This window comes from Microtus oregoni, unplaced genomic scaffold, assembly GCF_018167655.1.
Source record: "Microtus oregoni isolate MIOR12 unplaced genomic scaffold, Mior012 000054F_ref0000373, whole genome shotgun sequence".
Lineage (NCBI taxonomy): Eukaryota > Metazoa > Chordata > Mammalia > Rodentia > Cricetidae > Microtus > Microtus oregoni.
In genome coordinates, this window is record NW_024543830.1 from 1,617,163 (window position 1) to 1,639,214 (window position 22,052).

General features: G+C 44.9%; 1 protein-coding gene across 2 annotated transcripts in view; it reads right to left on the reverse strand.

Moving 5' to 3' along the window:
- The window catches only part of LOC121437853 (sorting nexin-27), a 100,049-nt gene extending 85,544 nt beyond the window's left edge, over positions 1-14,505 (reverse strand). For both annotated transcript variants that reach the window (XM_041637942.1, XM_041637943.1), the window contains exon 1: positions 14,174-14,505. In XM_041637942.1, the coding sequence (XP_041493876.1) occupies positions 14,174-14,478 (305 nt within the window). In that variant the 5' untranslated portion in view covers positions 14,479-14,505. The remainder of the gene's footprint in view (positions 1-14,173) is intronic.
- Between the last annotated feature and the right edge of the window lie 7,547 nt (positions 14,506-22,052).

The window sequence follows — 22,052 nt, forward strand, 5'->3', positions numbered from 1 at the left end:
GCCAGCCACTACAATTAAATGTTTTCCTTTATAAGAGTTGCTGTGGTCATGGTGTCTCTTCACAGCAACAGAAACCCTAACTAAGAAAACCAGCCTCAGATACATAGTGAGGCCGTCTCCAAAAATTATAAAACTTCTTGAAAAAAAAGTAGAAAAATCTATGTGATTTGGTATTTGAAAATGAGACTTCAGATCTAACACTAAAGACATGATCCACAAATGAAAAAAAAAATGTAACAAGCTAAACTTACCTAAAATTAAAAACGCATCTATAAAAGACAACTTAGAGAATGAGCCAGGTGGTGCATGCCTTTAATCCCAGCACTTGGGAGGCAGAACCAGAAGGATCTCTGTGAGTTTGAGGCCAGCCCTGACTTGATGAGATATATATATGACATATGACATTGTGTGCATATAGAAGTCAGTCAATTCTCTCCTTCTACCATATTGGCCCCAGGATCAAACTAAAGTTAGGGTTTGGTGGCAAGTGCCTTTATCAGCTGAGCCTTCTTATTGGTCCCACAACTCTAATTAAAAAAGAGCAAAATATCTGGACAGACATCTACTAAAGATATTCAACATTCTAATGAATGGAATCCCAAATCAAAACAATAGTATGGCATTAAATACAGCTAAAAGCCCAAATTGATTATGTCAAATACCAAGTACTAGTGAGGACGTGGAACAAATACAATTCTCCTTGCTGCAAAAATATAAAACGGCATAGTCACTTTGTGTGGTGGTTTGAATGAGAACAGCTCCTACAGGCTCGTATATTTACATGCTTAGTCCCTAGTTAATAAACTGTTGGGGAGAATTAAGAAGTATGGCCTTGCCAGGCAGTGGTGGCGTACACCTTTAATCCCAGCACTCAGGAGGCAGAGGCAGGTGGGTCTCTGTGAGTTAAGGCCAGCCTCGTCTACAAGAGCTAGTTCCAGGACAGGCTCCAAAGCTACAGAGAAACCTTCTGTGGAACCCCCCCCCACACACACACACACAAAAAGAAAGAGGCATGGCCTTGCTGAAGGAGGTGTACCACTACAAGTGGACTTTGAGGGTTCAAAAGCCCATGCCAAGACCAGCACGTCTCGTCCGTCTGTCTGTCTCTCTCTCTCTCTCTCTCTCTCTCTCTCTCTCTCTCTCTCTGACTGTTGCCTGAGGATCATGATGTAAAGCTCTCAGCTACCTCTCCAGCACCATGTCTGCCTGTCTGCTACCATGCTCCCTGTCATGATGATGATGATGGACTATAACTTTCTGAAACTGTAAACAAGCCCCCAGTTGAATGCTTTCTTTTATAAGAGTTGCCTTGGTCATGGTATCTTTTCAGAGCAATAAAAACAATCATGCTCGCCTTTAATCCCAGCACTCGGGAGGCAGAGGCAGGCGGATCTCTGTGAGTTCGAGGCCAGCCAGGTCTACAAGAGCTAGTTCCAGGACAGGCTCCAAGCTACAGAGAAACCCTGTCTCGAAAAAGCCAAAAAAAAAAAAAAAAAAGAAAAAAGAATCATGTTCCTATGTGTTGATCCAAGTGTACAGAAAAATTCATATCCAACACAAAAGACTCTACACAGATGCTTAGAGCACCTTTCCTCATAACTGCCCCAAACTAGAAGTAATTAGGATGTCCTTCAAGGGGGTGGATGAATTAGCAAACTGTAGGACATCCACACAATTAACTATGATTGCTGAAATAAAAAAATATGCTACTGGAGTACTGACTGCTCTGCTCCTGCAGAGAACACAGGTTCAGTTCCCACCACCCACATGGAAGCTTACGTCAACTGCACACACGACACAAAGCTATTTAATAGAATAAATCTTAACATACATAATTTTTGAAAACCAGAAGAACCCCAGACAATGACAAAATAACCTACTTTTATCTCAGAATATTTTATACAAACCCAGGGTCTTCAAACAGGGTGGAGAAAAAGACATGGAACTAAATAAGGAGAAATGAAGTCTATAAGCCTAAAATCAAAAGAAGCACAGGAAAGTTGCTTGCTTCTTCAAGGGGTGCGAGTCAACAATTCAGCTACTGCTATATCTAAATACTGTAATGTATCTATATACTTGAATAGAATGATTTTTTTAAAAAAAAATTGTTGGCAAAAACAAAGAGGACAAGAAAGCAGGTAAGAGAAACCAAGTTTCTCACTGTTCGAAGAGGCAAGCCAGCCTGAGCTATACAGTGACCCTGCCTCAAAAAAGAAAAGGTACCTTGATTCAAACTACAACCACCAAAAATAAATACAACATAACCAGTACAAATACAAAACACCCATTTTAATCTAATTAGGTGTCATCTTTGATAAAGGAGGACAAAACAAATGCTATCTGCATACAGATCAAGTTGTACACTCTCAGCCTTTTACAGATCCTCTGCTGCTTTGCTTTGATGAGGCTGGCTTCAAACTGGAGACCCTGATCCTCACTGGGCTGCACTGGCTCTCCCAGGTCTTTTAAGTATCAAAAGAAAAGTTTCCCTTTTGTTCCTGAGTTTCACCACATAACCCAGACTGGCCTCATGACAATCCTTAGTCTCCTATGTGCTGAGTATCCCACTACGCCTGGCTTAAAAATATTTTTATTTGTAAATGTATACGTGTATTTGTAGAGACATATCCAAAGACATCGAATCCCTAGAGGCTGGAGTTACAGCTTTTACAGGACACCTTGCTTAAGAAAAACCCTGTCTAGAAATAACAAAAGAAAAAGAAAAAAAGATCTAAACTCTGGTTCTCTTGGTTGCAAATCAAGTGCTCTTAACCACTGAGTCATCTCTCCAGTCCTTACCAATATTTTTAAAGCATTTCCAGCCAGGTGTAGTGATACACACCTTTAATAGCAGCACTCCAGGGGCCAAAGGCAGGTAGACCTCTGAGTTCGAGGCCAACATGGTCTGTATAGTGAGTTCCAGGACAGCCAAGGACTACATAGAGAGGCCCTATCTCTAAACACAAAACAAAACAAAAACAACAAAAAGTATTTCCATGCAGAAAATTGACACTGGGCAAAAAGAATCTTAGCAACAGTAAAAACTGGCCCTGGCAAAGCCAATGAACTGTGTGGGTCAGCACCTGACGCTCCCAAGCTGGAGAAGAATGTGCTACACAAGGACTTTGCCTTTGGCTGCCTGCTCTCCCACAGCACCTGCCTGAGGCAAGGGAAGGACAGAAAGCTCACCAGCTCTCCAGCTGAACACCTCCAGCAGAACAAACCAGGGTTTATTGCTTAGGAAAGAATAAAAAGTTCCTTAAATTTGTAATTACAAGGCAATCAATTTGCAAATACAATCTACTGAAGCATATAAATTTCTGAAAAATGAATCTATTTGTCATTCAGGAAAATAAGTATAAGGCTCTAAGATTTTTTTTTACTATATAAATATAATCAAGTTATTCAGAAAGAAAAAGTTTGGCAATTACCTGTGAAACCAAAATTTGTTATCAATAGTAAAACCAAACTGATTCAATTCACTCCCACTAGAACGTAAAATTCCAGGCTTATTCTTTTTTGTTTGTTTGTTTGTTTTGAGACAGGGTCTGTCTATATAAAAACTGTAGATGTCCTAGAACTTGCTATGCAGACCAGGCTGGTCTCAAAGTTGAAGATCCACTTGCCTCTGCCTACTGAGTGCCAAAATTCAAGCCTCACCCGGCTTGAAGATTTATGTATATGCATGTTGAGTATGTGTGTCCACAAGGTATAGAAGAGAGCAATGGATGCCCTGGAATCTGAGCCATTGCAATGTGAGTGCTGGAAACTCACTTGTATCCTCAAGAGTAGCAAGTGTTTTTAATCATTGAATCATCTCTCCAGCCCCCAGGGCTTATGGCTCTTGCAATTAATAGCATCTTTTAATATACATACATACATACATACAATAACCCTCATAGTATGTTCAATAGACAAACACCTTGCACATTTTGTAGATGAGAAAACAAGCAAAAGAAGAGCATTTCCAAACTTCCCAAGGTTATCACATCTTCCACAAGCTCCAAATACTCAGTCCATTTCCCAATTTTAAAATACACTAACTAAAACCTAGACAGACTTAAGAAACTTCTGCTGGATCAAGGAGCAATTTCCTTATTTTCATTGAACGGTTCTGTAATAACCAGCCTAAAAGCAACTGAAGAGTATCCACACAAGCAGTTAACAAGCAGATGGCTCCACTCTTTTCAAAACGAAATAAGCAAATCACTTGTGTATGGAGTCCATAGACTACAAAGATCTATTAGTTCAGTCTTGATCTGTGGTCTAGCATTCAAATCTATCACATTTTGGATAAAGTTGGGGGTACAGTTCAATAGAATGAGTGTTTTGCAGTAGAGCTGATCTTGTTGGAAGAGATCTAAGCGAGACAGCCCTGAGGGTGTGAGAGTGGAAGAGCTGGCCACATCCCTTGTCTGCCATGTGGTGGTGAGGGCAAGGAAAGATGCACCCCCTACTCTGCCGCCTGACCTCCTCACCAGCTGCAACACTCACCTGGGCAGCAAGCACGGTAGAGCCGACCCTGCTGGCAGAGGTGTGAGCGAGCCAGCCCTGACGTTGTGAGCATGAAAGAGCTGTTTCCCACTATTCATCTGTCATGTGGAGGCATGGGCATGGGAGTGGGGGTGGGGGTGTCCCCTCCATCAACACCTGGGGCAGGTGAAAGAGTTGGCCCTGACACCAAGAGTAAATAAAAAGAAAGTTTAAAAAAAAAAAAATGAGGGGCTAGAGAGATGGCTCAGTGGGTTAAGAGGACTGACTTTTCTTCCAAAGGATCGGGTTCAATTCCCAGCACCTATGGCAGCTAATAACTGTCTGTAAACTTGTTCCAAGGGATCCAACACCCTCACCCAGACATACATGCAGGAAATACACTAATATACATAAAATAAAATAAATTATTAAGAAAAACAATCTTGACTTAAAAAAAGAGTGTTTTGGCATACATAGACCCTAGGTTTAACTCCAACACACACACACACACACACACACACACACCAAAACAAGTTTTTGATAGCTTAAGTAAAAACAAAACATTTTTTTAAAAGATGTTTCTTGCTGAGTGGTGGTAGCCTATGCCTTTAATCCCAGCACTTGGGAGGCAGAGGCAGGCTGATCTCTGAGTTAGAGACCAGCCTAGTCTACAGAGCATGTTTAAAGAGAGACAGGACTATACAAAGAAACCCTATCTCGAAAAACCAAAAACCAACCAAACAAACAAAAATCACCATACATGTTTCTCCACTGGGTGTGATGGCTCAACAGGTAGATGGAAGAACATCGAGGGCAGGCTGCCTGGCTACACAGCAAGTCTGAGCAACCTCACATGTTGCCTCAAAGTTGTATGTGGTAATATGCAAGTGAGAAGATCAAGAGTTCTAGACCAGCTTCTACTAAGTAGTTTCACAATAAGAGAAGTTCACTGGAGGATGAACATAAGGATGCTCAAACACAAGGCCTCATTTAGCAACTCAAATACCCAGTGTTGGGAACAGCTCCAGGGAGAACCTTCCTGGGCCGGCAGAGGCAGTAGTAAGAAATGACTCGCAGCAGAGTGCCTGACGTTTAACTAAGAGCATTTCACAAAACACATTCCTGACCCGGCAGAAATTCACCTGAAGACAGACTTTAGGTATATATTTTAATATCATATCAACTTCTCATCTTTAGTCACCTCAACTCCCAACAGGCTACGGCAAAACAAAAGATTTAAGATTTATTTTTATGTAGGTCTCTGTGTGCTCACACAAATGAGGGTCAACAAAGGTGCCCAGAAACCAAACGTAGGTATCAGACCCCTGGAGCTGGAGGGGATGGCTGTAGTTGCCCTCTGGGTGCTGGGGACTGTAGGAAAGAAGTGACTGCTGTTAACCCCTGAGCCATCTCCCCAGCCCATCAATGGAAAGGATTTAAACCCAGGTAGCATCTTGCAGTAAGAGACAGAGAAAAGCACAGCTACAACAAGGTATGAGAGGCAGGGCCCCGCAGCATGTGAGGATGAAGATGCTGTCAATGCAGTGATAAATATAGGCGCAGTCACTTACAACATAAGGTGACAGGAAACAGACATTTCAGAAGCTGGGCGGACTAGGCAGGAAAGTGGAATCAAATGAAAGGCAGCCTCTCATCAGCTGCTCCTAGCACTGGGTTTCAGAGCTTCCTTCTTCTCAGCTACCATCTTTATACAGTCCTAGGCAGTCCAAGAGGGGAAAATGGTCTGAAATTCTTTTAATTCTAATAGCAATTTTTCCTCTCCAGCCATGGAAATGTATTCAACCAAATAAAAACAAAATGTGCAGAAAACTATGGGTACAAATATATACACAACTGTATTCTCAGTACATAAGAACAAAATCCAAACTTATAGCCAGGCATGATTGCTCACGCCTTTAATCCCAGCAGAGGCAGGCAGACCCCTGAGTCTATAGATTGAGTTCCAGGCCTGCCAGGGCTACATAGAGAAACTGTCTGGTGGGGGAGAGAGGGAAGCAACTTGTTGGCACTGCTTTCAAGACCTTTTTTGTATTTCATTTTAACCTTCCTTTCCAGTTTCTATGGCACCAGCCTGCAAACAGCAGCTTGAGGACCTTTGCTATCTTAAGAACTTCTTGCATCTTCCTCCCATAGACCCTCAACCTATGAAACCCTTCCTCTTTCTCTACTACTGAGATCACACTTGTCCCTCAGTTTCCCTTTAAAAGCCTTCAGTAGGAGCCAATGGGAGGAAGACTTAATGGGAAAAAGCGCTTGCCTCAGAAGTTCAACCCCAGGAAGCCATGGTGGGAGGAGAGAACTTACTCCTGATAAAGCTGTCCTCTGACCTACACACAGCACTGTGTCTGCCACATGCTCACAACACATAATTTTAACTGTATAAAAGCCTTCTATGAACCATCTAACCCCTTATCAATCTTAAGCGTATCTACTCTTTCCTCTGAATTCCCACTCCGTTCCTCATTCACCTCCATTACTTTCTTTTGCTTTTCACAGAGTAAACTATTTCTAGTACCTCCCCCACTGTAAAGCAAGCTTCTCAAGGGCAGAGAGCCAGACTACTGACTCACAAGCCTAGTGATACTTGACACACAGTTTGTGCCTAACAGTGGAACCAGCTGACCTGAAGTGGGCCGACATGAGAAAAAAAAAATACACTTACAGTGGTGGACCACCTGGCTAGCATGCATATGGCCTAGCTGCCTCAGGATGAACTAGGCAGTTTTGTCAGAGGGTGGACATGACCCAACAAGCACTCAAACAAACAAAACCCAAACAGCGATGGCAAGATGATGGTTCACTGGGAAATGCTCTTGCCTGGAAGGCTTGTCCCGAGTTCTCTTCCCTGCACCCACATAAAGGTGAAAGGAAAGGAAGTGGACTCCAAAGTTACCTTCTAACCATCATAACATATGTTGCTACACACATGAATACCCATACATGTGTGCGTGTATTCACTATTTACACATATGCACACTACTAATACACCTTTTGTTAGTAATGCCATAATCCATTGGATAATTTTTATTTATTTATTTTGGTTTTTGGGACAGAGTTTCTCTTGTAACAGCCCTGGCTGTCCTGGAACTCACTTTGTAGACCAGGCTGGCCTTGAACTCACAGAGATCACCTACCTCTGCCTTCAGAGTGCTGGGATAAAGGCGTGAATGAAAGGTCCACCGCCTAAAGGACCAATGAATAATCTTACCACAGATTATGTTCTTAAAGCACTTTGCTGTGATCATAAATTAAAATGTTTGCTTGCCAGTTAACTCTCTCTGTTTATCTACCATTTCATAAGAATTATTCCCAATGAGGCTCAGCTTCTAAAATACTTATCCAAGACAGCATGGTAATAAAGCCCTCACCTAAAACAAACCAAAATTAACTATTAGTGGTTAATAGTGGTGGCTGAAAAGTCCACCACAAATTAAAAACTAGCCCTTATGCTACTAATCAAAGACTCACTTTTCAAGGGTGGGGTAGAAGGGTAGAGGGGTTTAGATGGGGTTTCTCTATGTAGCCCTGGTTGGCCTCAAACTCATTATTAGACCAGGCTGGCCTCGAACTCATAGAGACCCACCCGCCTCTCCCTCCTGAGTTCTGGGATTAAAGGCGAGCGCCACCATGGCCTGAAAGTCCTTGTCTTGGTCACAGCAATTGACACAAGTGATTTCCAAGGGAAGGTAAGAGCATTCTCAATTACTATTGCTTGTTTGCAGCCTCACTCAGGAGACAAGACGTATTTTTGAAGTAACAAGGATGGCTGTCATGGTTCCTTTGCTAGGAACAGAGAAAAGCAGCAATAGCAAGGGCAAGGAAAGCTTGCTTTAGACCCCGATCTTATCCAAATTAACAACATGACATAAAGGATAAATAAAAACATAAGTCACATTTCACAAATAGAAACAAAGTTCAACTGCTATCCATTTTTACAGGAAAGTAACTTGATTTTAAGTGGCTAGTTGCCATCAAGAATAGTGTACTATCCAAAGCCCCCACCCCCAGCTATGGAGCTACAGGCAGCTGATGACTGGGGGAGGAACTTTCTTTAAGAATACAGCCAGGAATACTACCACTGGGAGAGTCCCTGGTGCCCCAGTGCGTGACCTACATCCATGCCCATATGCACAGCACTAATTGGACTGAGTGGGTTAAAAATAATTAGAGGGGGGCAGGCGGTAGTGGCGCAAACCTTTAACCCCAGTACTCGGGAGGCACAAGCAGGCAGATCTCTGTGAGTACGAGGCCAGCCTGGTCTACAGAGTGAGCTCCATCCAGGACAGGCTCCAAAGCTACACAGAGAAACCCTGTCTCCAGAAAAAATAAAAAATTTTTAAAAAAATTTAAAAAATTAGAGGGTTGGAGAGATGGCTCAGTAGTTAAGAACTCTGACTCTTCTCCCAAAGGACCCAGGCTCAATCCCTAGCATCCAAATGGGCAGCTCAAAACTGTTTGTAAGCCAGGCGGTGGTGGCGCACGCCTTTAATCCCAGCACTCGGGAGGCAGAGGCAGGCGGATCTCTGTGAGTTCAAGACCAGCCTGGTCTACAAGAGCTAGTTCCAGGACAGGCTCCAAACCACAGAGAAACCCTGTCTCGAAAAACAAAAAAAAACAAACAAAAAAAAAAAACTGTTTGTAACTCCAGTTCCAGGGGAATCAACACCCTCACAGACATACATGCAGGTGAAACACTAATGCATATAAAAAATAAATTTTTTTAAATTATATAATTAATTAATTATAGAAGGACATGAAGTTGGGAAGGAGATGTCATGAGAGGTTCCTTTTTTTTTTTTTTTTTTTTTTGATTTTTCGAGACACGGTTTCTCCGTAGCTTTTGGTTCCTGTCCTGGAACTAGCTCTTGTAGACCAGGTTGGCCTCGAACTCACAGAGATCCGCCTGCCTCTGCCTCTGGGATTAAAGGCGTGTGCCACCACCACCCGGCTCATGAGAGGTTCCTAAGTAGAGTTGGGAAAAGTTGAGATAGATGTGATCAAGATACACCGTATAGATCTGTGTAACTTCTAAAAAATAAAAATTAAGGAACTTGACTATTAACAGTCAATAACCAAAACATATTTTAAAAATGGGAAGGAAACTTAAGAGCTGGATTTAATTCTGCCTGTCACTCAAAGCAGTACTCTTTCTCCTCACAAAACAGGGCTAATTTACTCCTATCCATTCAGCAAATACTCACAGAAGAAAGGCAAGGTACCACTGCACTTTTGGCTAGGGATTCAATACACACAACAGTCAACATAGTCCCTGCCCTGAGGAGCTCTGAAGCTCCCTACAAGAGGCTGAAGTTCCAATGCATAGGCACCGCACTGCAAACTAACACAGCAGACACTGCAAGCTGGCACAGCGATCGGCATCCTTTGTTCTGTCTCTTAACTGTGCACCGCTGTGGCAGGCCAACAGCAAGTTCCACGGAAGTAAGCACAACTGTACAGACCACTTGCTGAGGAACTGGCTTCCCTTTACTCTGGAGTTCCGCGCTTCATAAGTCACTATTTGTTAGCCAAGTCCTAGGTACTGACTTCCAGTATAACCATAATGATAAAGCACAATGAGCTGAGAACAGTCTACAACAGTCCATAACTACCGTGTTGTTCTGAGAATGTGGCTTAGCATGTGAGCTCCATTCCCTATACCAGGCGAAGGAGTTTTCTTGCAAACCTGTGCTTACGACTGCCCCCGGTGATTCTTGTGCATACCAAAGTGTGAGAACTTTGCCATCATCATTCCCTTTGCTCGACAATCATTTCAAGCATTTTTACCCAAGTCTACCTGGAATATCTGAGCCAAAAAGAAATCAATTTTTTAAAAGGGTCTTAAGATACTTAACAGTCAATGTTTCATGACTCACTCAACTGTAAAAATACTTATTGCATCAAACTCTTTGTTCACTGATTTTCAAACCTTCACATGGAACAGGAAAAAATCCCTGAATAAACAAACCGTCACATACAACATAATTCATCTTATGCTTTACCTTAACAAGGAAAGGCTGATGGTACATTACCAGGTAGCTATTAAGGAGGAAGGCATATACTCTCTGACATTTTCTCACCTGCATCATGACTTTGAATGCCTACAAGCCAACCCTAAGGGTCCGTGCTTGAAATGCACACTCCCCAGATCAGGTTTGGCAGTGTGCATGCTGTGCAAGTCTGACCACCTGAGTTCAATTCCTGGAACCCACCTCAAGGTTGGATGCACTGTGAAAATGTCTGTAACCCCAGTCACCCCATGAGGGGATAGGAAGTAGAGACATGAAAATTTGCCCCAACATTTAGAAGCCCTCAAAGTGTGCCTTGTGCATTTGTATGCACACACACACAAAGATCCCAGTACCTGGCCAAAAACATACAAACATAATCTCAAATGCAGCCCTGAGTACATAATAGGCAGCTCCAAATCCACTACATACGGCAACACTCCAAAAGGAAACTGTCAAGAAATCAATCAAGTGTCTTTATACCTATTCTAACCTTACAGAAATTAACCTGAAGCCAGTTACTTCACATACTATATAATTAGTGCAAAGATTTTGGTTCTGCTTTTGAAAGCATCTTTCACACACTGGCCTCAAGGTATGTGCACATCAAAGGGAAGACATTTAGTACACATTAGACTGGGAAAACTATAAGGTGGAGACTAACATTGTTAGTTCAAGAAAACCTCCCATCTGTAATAAAATCTAGAGCCCAGCAGGCTTCTTCACACTGCAGTACCGAGTCCTGGAACATGATTCTCTCTTAAACCAGTCACAATCTAGTCAGCCTCCAAAGGAAAAAGCAGGAAGTGAGCCAATACTGGCTCCAGCTGACAACTACCCCAGGACTCGAGCCTTGGTAAGCAGACTAGGAGCAGCACAAAGAAACGGGTGCTCTTACTAACGTTCAGGTCTGTGCCCACTTCAATCTCAGGCACTGTTCTCTCACACCTCTACCACCTGTCCAAACTGCAACACGAAGGCTGGAATAAAAGCTGTGCATCGGGAAGAGTTTAAAAATAGGGAGAACTCTCCAAGCTCCGTTATCAAGGTCCAGACACCCGCCTGTGATTTGGTGTATAATCCTAAAGGTACACAGTAATAATCCAGCTATGCCTAACTCAGACTCCACCGCTTTCCCAAGACAACGGAGAGGTTAAGAACTTGAGTAAGAAGACAAATTAAAGAGCTCAGGCTGGGAATATAGCTGAGTTGGTAGAGTGCTTGCCTACCAAGCTGGAAGCCCTGCATCCCTAGATTCCATCCCAGCACCACATGAAGCCAACAAAATGGCACACACTGGTGGAGGCAGGGCGACCAAAAGTTCAAGGTCATTCTAAACTACTTAGTGAGTGTGAGGTCTGCCTGGGCTACGTGAGACCCTGCCTCAAATAGATAAACAAGTCTCTAAAGCTAAATTAGTACCTGATTTCTCTCCTCTGACTTGAAAACCTAAGGGAAGGGAGGGAGAGACAAACTGAGGTCCCAGAAGTTATCGACCAGTTTAGAATCATCACTACTACTACTTCTACAACAGTACCATAGAAGTTTCAAAGGCTCTGGAGATCAGAACACCAGCAGCTGGAAGGGGACAAAGCAATACCATGAAGATTTTCTATCACCATCGGCCTTTCAGAGAGAATTTCTCCAGGCAGTGTTTCTTTCCCCTGCGACCTAAAATGACAAAAACTACTCTCACCCAAGGACAGTACCAAAACATTAGCTTCTACTTCCAGGCTCCTGGCCTGTATTGCGGGCCAAGGCAAAGCCCTCTCCCAGGGGTCCACAGAATCACTCATATCTTTGCTGCAATGACTCCTTTACAGCTGGGCTCTTTGCTGCCGGCTGCAATAAAGGCAAATAGCCACCAACTGTATCTCTTGACTTATGCACTCATGGTAGATGACATTAGCTGCAAATGACCTACAACTTTAATACACTTAAACTTTTATATATTGCAAATCTAAAAATAAAAGGTTGAATCAGAGTTAATTTCCAAAGGGAAAGCAAAATAACTTTTTCTAACAAAAGAAATCATCAGTCGCAGATTTGAGGTTGTCTAGAAGATAAATACCTGGGTACTCAGGTACAGAGCATCAAAAGTCATTATTGCATTCAGTATCTTAAAGCTCCCACAAAGACTAAGAACACACTGCCAGAGAATATTAGAAAATAGTCTGTAATACAGTAATAAAAAAAAGCAAGCATCTATTTCCAGAAAGGTCAAAGGAAATGTACAAAAGCTCCAAACGCACGCGTCAGCGCGTCAGTGAGCTACTCCTTCTCAGAGTGGAAAGATGAGGAAGCAGAAGGAATGATTTCACAGAGCAAGAGTAATGGGCACAAAAGTGGAAAGAAGGGAACCGACTCCTCTGGAAGATACAGTCAGTACAGACCTTAGGCGAATCGGCTTTGCAAAATGAAAACAGGCAGCTGTGAAACTTGTAATTAAAATGAAATGTTTAAAAAGATTTATGTGGGAAAATCCTATCATGGAAGGGGTGAGCCCATGTGTCATGGGGATACAATATAGATGCAGTAGAGGAATTCTGGGTTGAAGGAGGATGGAGACGATGAATGCATACAGCACCTACAAGCCAACCAACAACCACTATACAATTTTAGTACAAAGTACAAACTCATAAGCACAACACAGCTTAGAGCAGTGGAGGTCTGGGTTGAAACTGCCAAGACAAGGCAATATCCTGGGAGCTTTAAGGGCTGTGGTGGTGACGGTGAGCCACCTAAAGGAGTATGGTGAAGGAAGCCGCTGCAGCAGAAGGTAGTTGCGAGAGCAGAAGAGGCCTTACAAAGAGAAGGGAAAGCTATCTGGACGAACAAGTAAGATAAAGTGTAGGATTGCAACAGCACAGAGCAGGAGGAAAATGGAGAAGGCAAAGACCTAAGGCGATTGCAGTGGGGGGGGGGGGGGGGAGTAGGAGCTAGGAAAGCACTACCGAAGTGTAAGGAGTGTGCACGTGGGAAGACAGGAAGCCAGAAAAGGGACGCACTCAGAGAAATGTGGTCATGGAGATATCAGATTGGAAATTAGGTTGCAATATCAGGATAGGAAGAAAAACTAGTGTCAACCCCTCCCCCAAAAAACGCATGCGATAATACGGTATACTCGAGATGGCATGACTACAAAGGGGGAAGAAAAGGCCAAGCGGTGGATACAAAAATGTCGGTTTGCTTTACCATAATGGGGGAGTAACTAAGAAAAGAAAGGGGAGCTTAAGGTAGGGGAAGAGATGATACCTCCAGAGGAAAAGCAGCTGATCACAGGTCCTACCGGGTCTAGAGGGCAGAAGGGACAGTCCACAGGGTCTGAGGGGAGTGGCAGAGACCAGGAAACTGTGATGCTAAAGATGAGAACTTGGGGAGGATACAGTACTGGCTGGGTCAGTACAGAGCAGAAAGCAGCATGCCACAGGAGAAGGCAAAGGGTTTGCGAGCAGCCAAAGGCATGGGGACAGCGGGGAGAGCACTGGGATGGTGGGGCAAGGGCACAAACTGGAGACGCCAGGAAGAAGGCTCCAAGCCGAGCAGCGAAGGCCCGCCGGGGGCGAGGGTCGCGGCAGGCTCGCGAGCTGGGGGAGGTGCGGCCTGAGTGACAGGGTGGGGGGTCAGGACAGGCGAAGGGTAAGGGGACGGGGCGTGGCGGCCGCGATACTCACACCTCCAGGATGCGGTCCCCCTTGCGCACCCCGGCCCGGTCGGCCGCCCCCCCGGGCAGCACGGCGCTCACATGCTGCAGCGGCGCGTACAGCTCCCCGTTGATGCTCCGCAGTTGCCCGCCCTCGCTCACTTGGCCCCGCACGTTGAAGCCGTAGCCGGACTCGGACTTGACGATGCGCACGACCCGCGGGCCGCCGCCTCCCCCGCCACCGTTCCCGGCGCAGTGGAGCCCAGACCCGCCGCCGCCGCCTCCATTCCTGTGAGGGGCTGAGGGGTGAATCCCTTCCCCGTCCTCGTCCGCCATCTTGCGAGCGAGCAAGCGAGCCGTCCCCCGCCCCCCCCCTACGCCTCTACTCCTGCGCGTGCCCGCCCCCTTCGGCAACCGCGCGACCCCGGCGCGCGCCCGCTCCGCCGACCGCTGGAGCTAGCCGGCCACCGCGCTGCGGGGGAAAGGGGAGCAGGGGCGGGGGAAGTGGACGGTTGGGTGCTGTGGGGCTTCCTGGGAGATGTAGTTCGGGGGAGGGGGGTGCCTGACGCATCCGGGAACAAAGCCTTCTGGGAGTTGTGGTTTATTGGGCTTTGGATTCTGGTAGGTGTTTTCTTGGTTGAATGGTGAACATCTTTTACTTTGTTTTGTTTTTTTGTTTTTAGAGACAGGGCTTCCATGTGTAGCCCTGACTGTGTAGACCAGGCTGGCCTCAAATTTGGAGATCCTCCTGCATTTACCTCCCAAGTGCTGGAATTAAAAGCATGTGCAACCACCGCCTGGCTTACTTTATTCCTTTCTGTAGAATGCAACATTTCCAAGTAAGAGTGTCTTGGTCCCTGATCCTTTAAGGAAATAGCACTCATCAGAGCTGTTACATGATGCTTTGGTGGGTCAGAACTAACATGCTGAAGCTAATTGTGTTCCCTTTGTCTTTGATTTGTAGACTCTTAGATGTTCTACAACATCTACTAAACAGTAGCAGATTAACTTAGGAACTTATCAGTCGGGTAAAATCAGACACCAGACTGGAGTTGCTCAGATTTCTATTTTCGTTATTTCTGTTCTTACTCCCCTTGCTGTGACCAAGCACTCTACACAGTATGAGTTTATATTTTGGTAGATAGCCAAAAACGTCCATTGTTGTGTTTTCAAAGAATTCTCTGGTGCTATTGGGAGAAAGAAATGAGATAAAGACAACTTCAAAACTATTGCTAAATTGAAATTATTGACCACTCTAATATCCAGTTCTAAATCATGGAGACTGTTGTTTTCTTCCACACATGCTTTCTGTATGTCTGTATTCAGCTTACGTAAAGTTGCAATACATGAAAAAAGTGCAAAAATAACTGAGCTTTAGATTGTGTTACATAATTGCTGACTTTTGCCATGCTAAGGTTCCGTTTCCCAATACATGAAATAAGGAACCGAATTCTCGATTGCTGGGTCATCGCCCAAGATGAATATACAAATGAATGAACAATTTAAGGCTTCAGTGAGTCACGAACATCAACTAGTGGCCTGCCCCAGCACACAGAAGGCAGGGGCAGGCGGATTTCTGAGTTCAAGGCCAGTCTGCACCACAGAGAGAGTTCCAGGCCAGCCAGGGCTACACGCGGAAACCCAGTCTCGACAAACAAACAAAATAAGAAAAAAAAGGAAGGAGGGAAGGAAGGAAGGAAGGAAGGGAACTTTCTTGTTCTTCGTGTTCTTTGTCCTAAGGGGATACATTTCTTCATCTTTCAAAGCCACATGCTAGCACAACTCCACAACCCGGAGCAATAACCCTGCTGGAGTAACCAGCCAGGAGTCTGCACTCTTGGCACACAGCAGACGATGAGTGCAAGAACTCTCTTTCTCCACGTTACCATGTGCCAAACACATCTACAGCTCGTCAGCCACCTCCAGCACTATCTCAGTCCTTGTGTGGAGGAAAAAGGGGACTTGAGAGGCTACACAACTGAGACAATGAACACAAAAGAGGCGGATGATTTCTGAAAGCAGCAAACACCCTCCTGAGAGCGTTTATGGGCTATGCCGAGTTCTTAGGATCGCAGGTTAGGTAGGGGAAATAACGAAGGGATTAAGAGATTGTGAAAAATACTGGAGACACAAAGTCATTACAGTTAGAGCCTGCATATGAAGGTAAAAAAATGATTTGAATTATAAACAAAAGGAATAAAGGTGATCTTATTTTACAACAAACAAAGCTAATTGATTAGTTTTCAAATACTGAAATAAAAAAGGGGCAATGAGTTTTGCTCCAATATATTGTTGGAATTTGGTTTGAACATGAATCATTTGGCTTGAATTGAACACTGCATGGAAAGAACATGTTGCTAGAAGAACTAGTTGTTTCTGCCAAGCACATGCCTTTAAGCGCAGCATTCAGGAGGTAGAGGCTAGCTGATCTTTGTGAGTTGAGGCCAGCCAGGTATACATAGAGAGTTCCAAGACAGCCAGGGGGCTACATGGTGAGATCATCTTTTAAAAAAAACAAAAAACAAAAATCTAGTAGTCTTTTAGTCTTTGTTTATTTATTAAAAATATATGCTGGGTGGTGGTGGTGCACACCTTTAACCCCAGAACTCAGGAGGCAGAGGCAAGAGGATCTCTGTGAGTTTGAGGCCAACCTGGTCTACAGAGCAAGTTCCAGAGCATGTATATATGTATATATGTATGTGTTTGTATTGTGCGTGTGTGTGTGTGTGTGTGTGTGTGTATTTATACTGAGTGGGGGCTTAGTGGTTAAGAGACTGGCTGCTCTTCCAGAGGTCCTGAGCTCAATTCCCAGCAATCACATGGTGGCTCACAACCATCTTATAATAAGCTCTGATACCCTCTTCTGTCATGCAGGCTTATATGCAAATAGATCACTCATATACATAAATAAATAAATCTTTTAAAAATATATATACCAAATGGGACTAAGGATGTCAACCAGTGGGTAGACCACCTGCCTAGCATGCAGGAAGCCTCTGCTTAAATCCCTAGTAACATATAAACAAGATATGATACACTCCCAGCACTCAGAACACAGAGGCCTTGGGAAAATCAAAAGTTCAAGGTCGTCACCCTCAGCTATGCACCAAGTTCAAGGCTAGCCAGTTCTGTAGGAGACCCTTTCTCAATGTGTGTGTGTGTGTGTGTGTATACACACTGAGTGTACATTCTGTTCTAGGCTTTATAACAGTGATGAGGGATGCATAGATAAATGAGATATCTACAGACTCCAAGAAAACCAATAGTGTATAGTCAAACATAAAACTGCACCTGCCCCTCACGCAGCTGTTCCGTTTCCACTCGCACACCTGGGAAATAACACTTTTATGAAGAAAGTCATTTCAGTATTGTTTGTAGTAAGTGTAGTTTGGAAACAGCCTAATAACAGTCGCTGATTAGATTACGATACTCGCAATGGAAAACTGAATCACTTTAAACAAAAGGAACAAGGAAGCTCTTTATGGCATGAAATGCGCTCACAGAGACTGTGCAGTTACGTGAGAACGAGACAAAACACAGACTGTAGAACATAATATCATTCGTGTATAAAAGGGCAGCCATATAACTGTATCTTTAGAAATATTTACAAGAAGTTGATAGCATGGATTGCTGCTAGGAAGGGAGACTAGTGGGCGGGGCTGGGGACAGAAGTAGGAGTGAGACTTTACACATTTCACCTTCCCATTAGCTCGTCTCTAACTTCCAGATTTTCAGTAGAATGAATGTGTCACCTACTCAGAAAACCAGTGAGGGGTTGTAGCTTAGTTGGCACAGGGCTCGTTTAGCATCCAAGAAGCCCTGGTTCTAGCTTCACACCTCCAATCATCCCAGCACTGGGCATGTAGAGGCAGGGAATCTGAGGCTCAAGGGGATCTAGGCTGCAAAGCAAATTTAAGGCAGTCTGGCATAAAGACCCTGTCTTATAAAAGCTAATTCATTAATTAAATGAGCTGGAGTTGATGTAGGAAGGTCATTTGTCTATCTGTTGCTTTCATTGGTTAATTAATAAAGAAACTGCTTGGCCTGATAGGTCAGAACATAGGTAGGTGGAGTAAACAGAACAGAATGCTAGGAAGAAGGGAAGTTAGGCAGATGCCATACCTCTCCTCTCCAGGTCAGCTGCCATGGAGCCAGCCGCCAGGTCAGACATGCTGAGTCTTTCCCGGTAAGACACCACCTCATGGTGCTACACAGATTATTAGAAATGGGTTAATCAAGATGTGAGAATTAGCCAGTAAGAGGCTAGAGCTAATGGGCCAGGCAGTGTTTAAATGAATACAATTTATGTGTTGTTATTCCCGGGGCTAAGCTAGCCATGTGGGAGCCAGGCCCGATGAAAAGCAGGCTTGCCCGCTCTCATCATTACAAGGAGTGGTGGCTTACACCTGTAATCATAGCACTCAAAAGCATGAAGCAAGAGGAACACCACAGACCCAGGGTGAGATCTTGCTTCAAAAAAGAATAATTAATTTTAGAAAAGTTTAAACTGAAAGAAGAGGTCCTCAGATCACACAAACTAGAAAGTAAGGGCAGAGGAGATGGCCCCGTGGATAAAGGAGCCCATGGTCAGTCCAAGGAGTCAACTCCCAAGTTGTCCTCTGACTGACACACAAACACAGAAATAAATGCAATATAAACCTATTTCCAGCCAGGCAGTGGCGGTGCACACCTTTAATCTCAGCAATCGGGAGACTGAGGTGAATGGATCAAGGCCAGCCTGGTCTGCAGAGTGAGTTCCAGGGCTACACAGAGAAATCCTGTCTCAACATGACAAAATGTGTGTGTGTGTGTGTGTGTGTGTGTGTGTGTGTGTGTGTGTGTGTGAGAGAGAGAGAGAGAGGGAGGGAGGGAGAGAGAGAGAGAGAGAGAATAAGTTGTTAAGCCCATGCAATGGTGCATGCCTGTGTTCCAAACACTGAAGAAGTAGATGAAGGGTTTCAAGGTCAGCCTCAGCTACATACTAAGTTCAGAGCCAACCTGGGCTACATGAAACAAATGTCTCCAACACTCATAGTCTAACAGTCAAGAGAGCAAAAGACAAAACAATACTAACAATTAAATCACAATGAGAGATGAGCCAGAGGCCTGCACAAGCTGCTAGGAGAAGCCTTCAAGCACCTGGACGTAAGGACATAGGGAAGATGTGGCTATTCACCAGATGAGTTCACAACACAGAGCATGATGGTGGGGGACACTGAGGTCTGCAAGACCATCAGTGTGGGGTGAGAATGTGCAGCTCAGTAGGACTGGAGCAGAGCGCACAGGGCAGGAGGACAGGAGAGTCAGATGGGGGGGGGCGCTCTGGAGACGATATTGTTTGTGCCTGGGAACTGGAGTTTCAGTCCTCGGAACATAGGGGGTCTTTGAATGCCTCTTTGAGCAGATTATCCAAAGGTTCTCCCACTTGCCCTTCAGGACGTTCATGCTGCAGGACTTACAAGAAAAGAACTGGGTAGATCATTCAGAAGCAATCGCAGGAATGCAGGAGAATTAATGGGATTCAAACTAGGGCCATAGCAGTGGGGATATAAGGAAGGGGACATGGGAGAGGAAAGACTCGGAGCCTGGGAGGATATCGGGTGCCCTGGAACAGGGAGGAAGCAATGGTCCTCAGTCCCCTGAGACGAGGCACAAGGAAGAGGAGGTGTGCAGAAGACAGTTTTCTTGGAGCCAGGTAGACCTGAGGGGCTTGTGATAGGTCCAAGAGGAGCTGTCTAGCCTTTGTTTGGACACGGCCACAGCACAGGTTTGCGAGCCCTTGGCTCTGGGTGGCAACAAATCACCGATGACAAAGGGAGAGCGTCCAGTGAGCTGAGTGCTGATAGCAGAGCCCAGGAAATCCGCCCTTGAAGTAGCAGGCTCAAAGAGGAAAGAGAGCAATGAATAGCTAAGAGAAGTCAGAGACTTGGGGCACCTAGACAGAGTGGAGCCTGGGTAGTCGGCGAAGCCGTCTTCGGCATCGGACATGGGCCGTTCATTGTTTGCAGAGTATGGCCCACCTCAGAGCTCAGTTTACCCTCACAGTAAGAGTGTAAACAGAAATCATCCCGAGAAACTAGGTTCAGATAACAGCAGACTACGGACTCACTGCTAATTAACCCAAGAATTGAACCTTGAACCCAAATGTTCTGACCAAAGCCGGGCCCCTCTCTTTCCTCTGTCGATCAAGTTCTCCCTACCTTCTGGGCCCGGCAGAGGCAGCGGTTCCCTTAGCCCAAGAGGCAGCATACTTAGGTGGGAAACCCCTCTGCACGTCTGCTCGCACAGCCTTTCCGTCTTGTGAAAAGCTGAAGCTTTTCGCTGCTCTGAATTCTCCTCGTCCAAGCCCTAGCTGGAGTCTTCCTCCAGTGTCCCTGAAGATTCCAACTAGAACTAACATTTCCCTTTTCTAAATTCCTGAGACCAAGGCAGTTCCAGAGGACTCCTGATGAGTCACGCGCTGTGTAAACCGCCCCCCCCCCCTCGAGGTGAGTAGAACCTGTGACTTGCTTCTGGGCAATAAAATACGCCAAAGGTGATGGTTGTGTCACACCCATGGTTCTGCTGAGTTATGTAATGTTCCTTCTTAGCAAGACTGGCCCTTCTGGCTTTTTGGAAGGCTGAGAGCCACCTAGGGAGAAAGCCACACATGTGAAGCCTCAGAGAACTCCAGGACCCGAGCGGCTCTTGGGGACAGCACGAATAAATAAATAAATAAATAAATAGGCCCCTCCATCTTATACGTTTATGAAAGTCTGCTAACAAGCACACGAACACGTAGAAGAGGATCCAAGCTCCACAAAGCAACCTTGACTATAGCCAAGTGAGATCTGAGTAGAGGGCCCATGTGCTTTAAGCTGCTGAATCTGTAGTAACTGGTTACACAGCAAAAGAAAAACCAATCTAACCCCTACTGCATTTATGGTCAGCCCAACTCGGTTTAGGACACAACAGCAAGTATTTCGCTGTGTTCTACTTTCCCAAGCCGACGGTAGGCTTCTGGGAAGTAATGAACTGGCCCCGTGCCGTTAGAGCATTTGTTCTTGCAGAGGACCCGGGTTTGATTGCCAGCACCCACGTAGTGCCCCATAACCATCTATAACCCCAGTTCCAGAGGATCCCAAACCTTCTTCTGACATCCAAGGGCTCCAGACACGAGAGCGCTGTACAGACAGACCTACAGGAGAAACTCAGATACAGGAAGGAAAGCGAGCAAGCTTTCTTCAGCGTTCTCCTGTCTCACACCTAATATGCCAACCCAACCATTGACAAAACAAAGCAAACAAACACACAAAAACAACTACCTTGACTAGGCTTTTTGAAGTTTTTGTTTCTTGGGGTTTGTTTGGTTGTTTGGTGCTTTGAGACAGGGTTTCTCTATGTAGCTTTGGAACCTGTCCTGGAACTTGCTCTGTAGACCAGGCTGGCCTCAAACTTGCAAAGATCCCCCTGCCTCTGCCTCCCAAGTGCTGGGATTAAAGGCGTGCACCACCATCACCCGGCTTTACCACAACTAGTTTTAGTCAAGACTTTCTTCTGGGACTTAGAGAAGACCTGACACTGTATGTACAGCTTCCAGTGAATACCAGAGTCGAATTGAAGCTCTGCAAATACAAAGGGTAACGGCAAGAAGGGTGGATTTGGGTAAGCTGCCATATGGTGCCACCTCATCTTCATGTAGAAGCTTCAATTTGCAGGACACTTACAAAAAAATAGCTTAATTTTTAAAAATGAAGTACATATTACAACAGGGTAGCTTTGCTCAGGCTTTCCTCAGTCGACTTCCTGTTGCCTCCGAGTCAAGATGTAAGGACTGTCAGCTCCAGCACCACATCTGCCTGCATGCCGCCATGCTCCCTGATGTGATGAAGCCACCCCAATTAAATGTTTCCTTTATAAGAGTTGCCAAG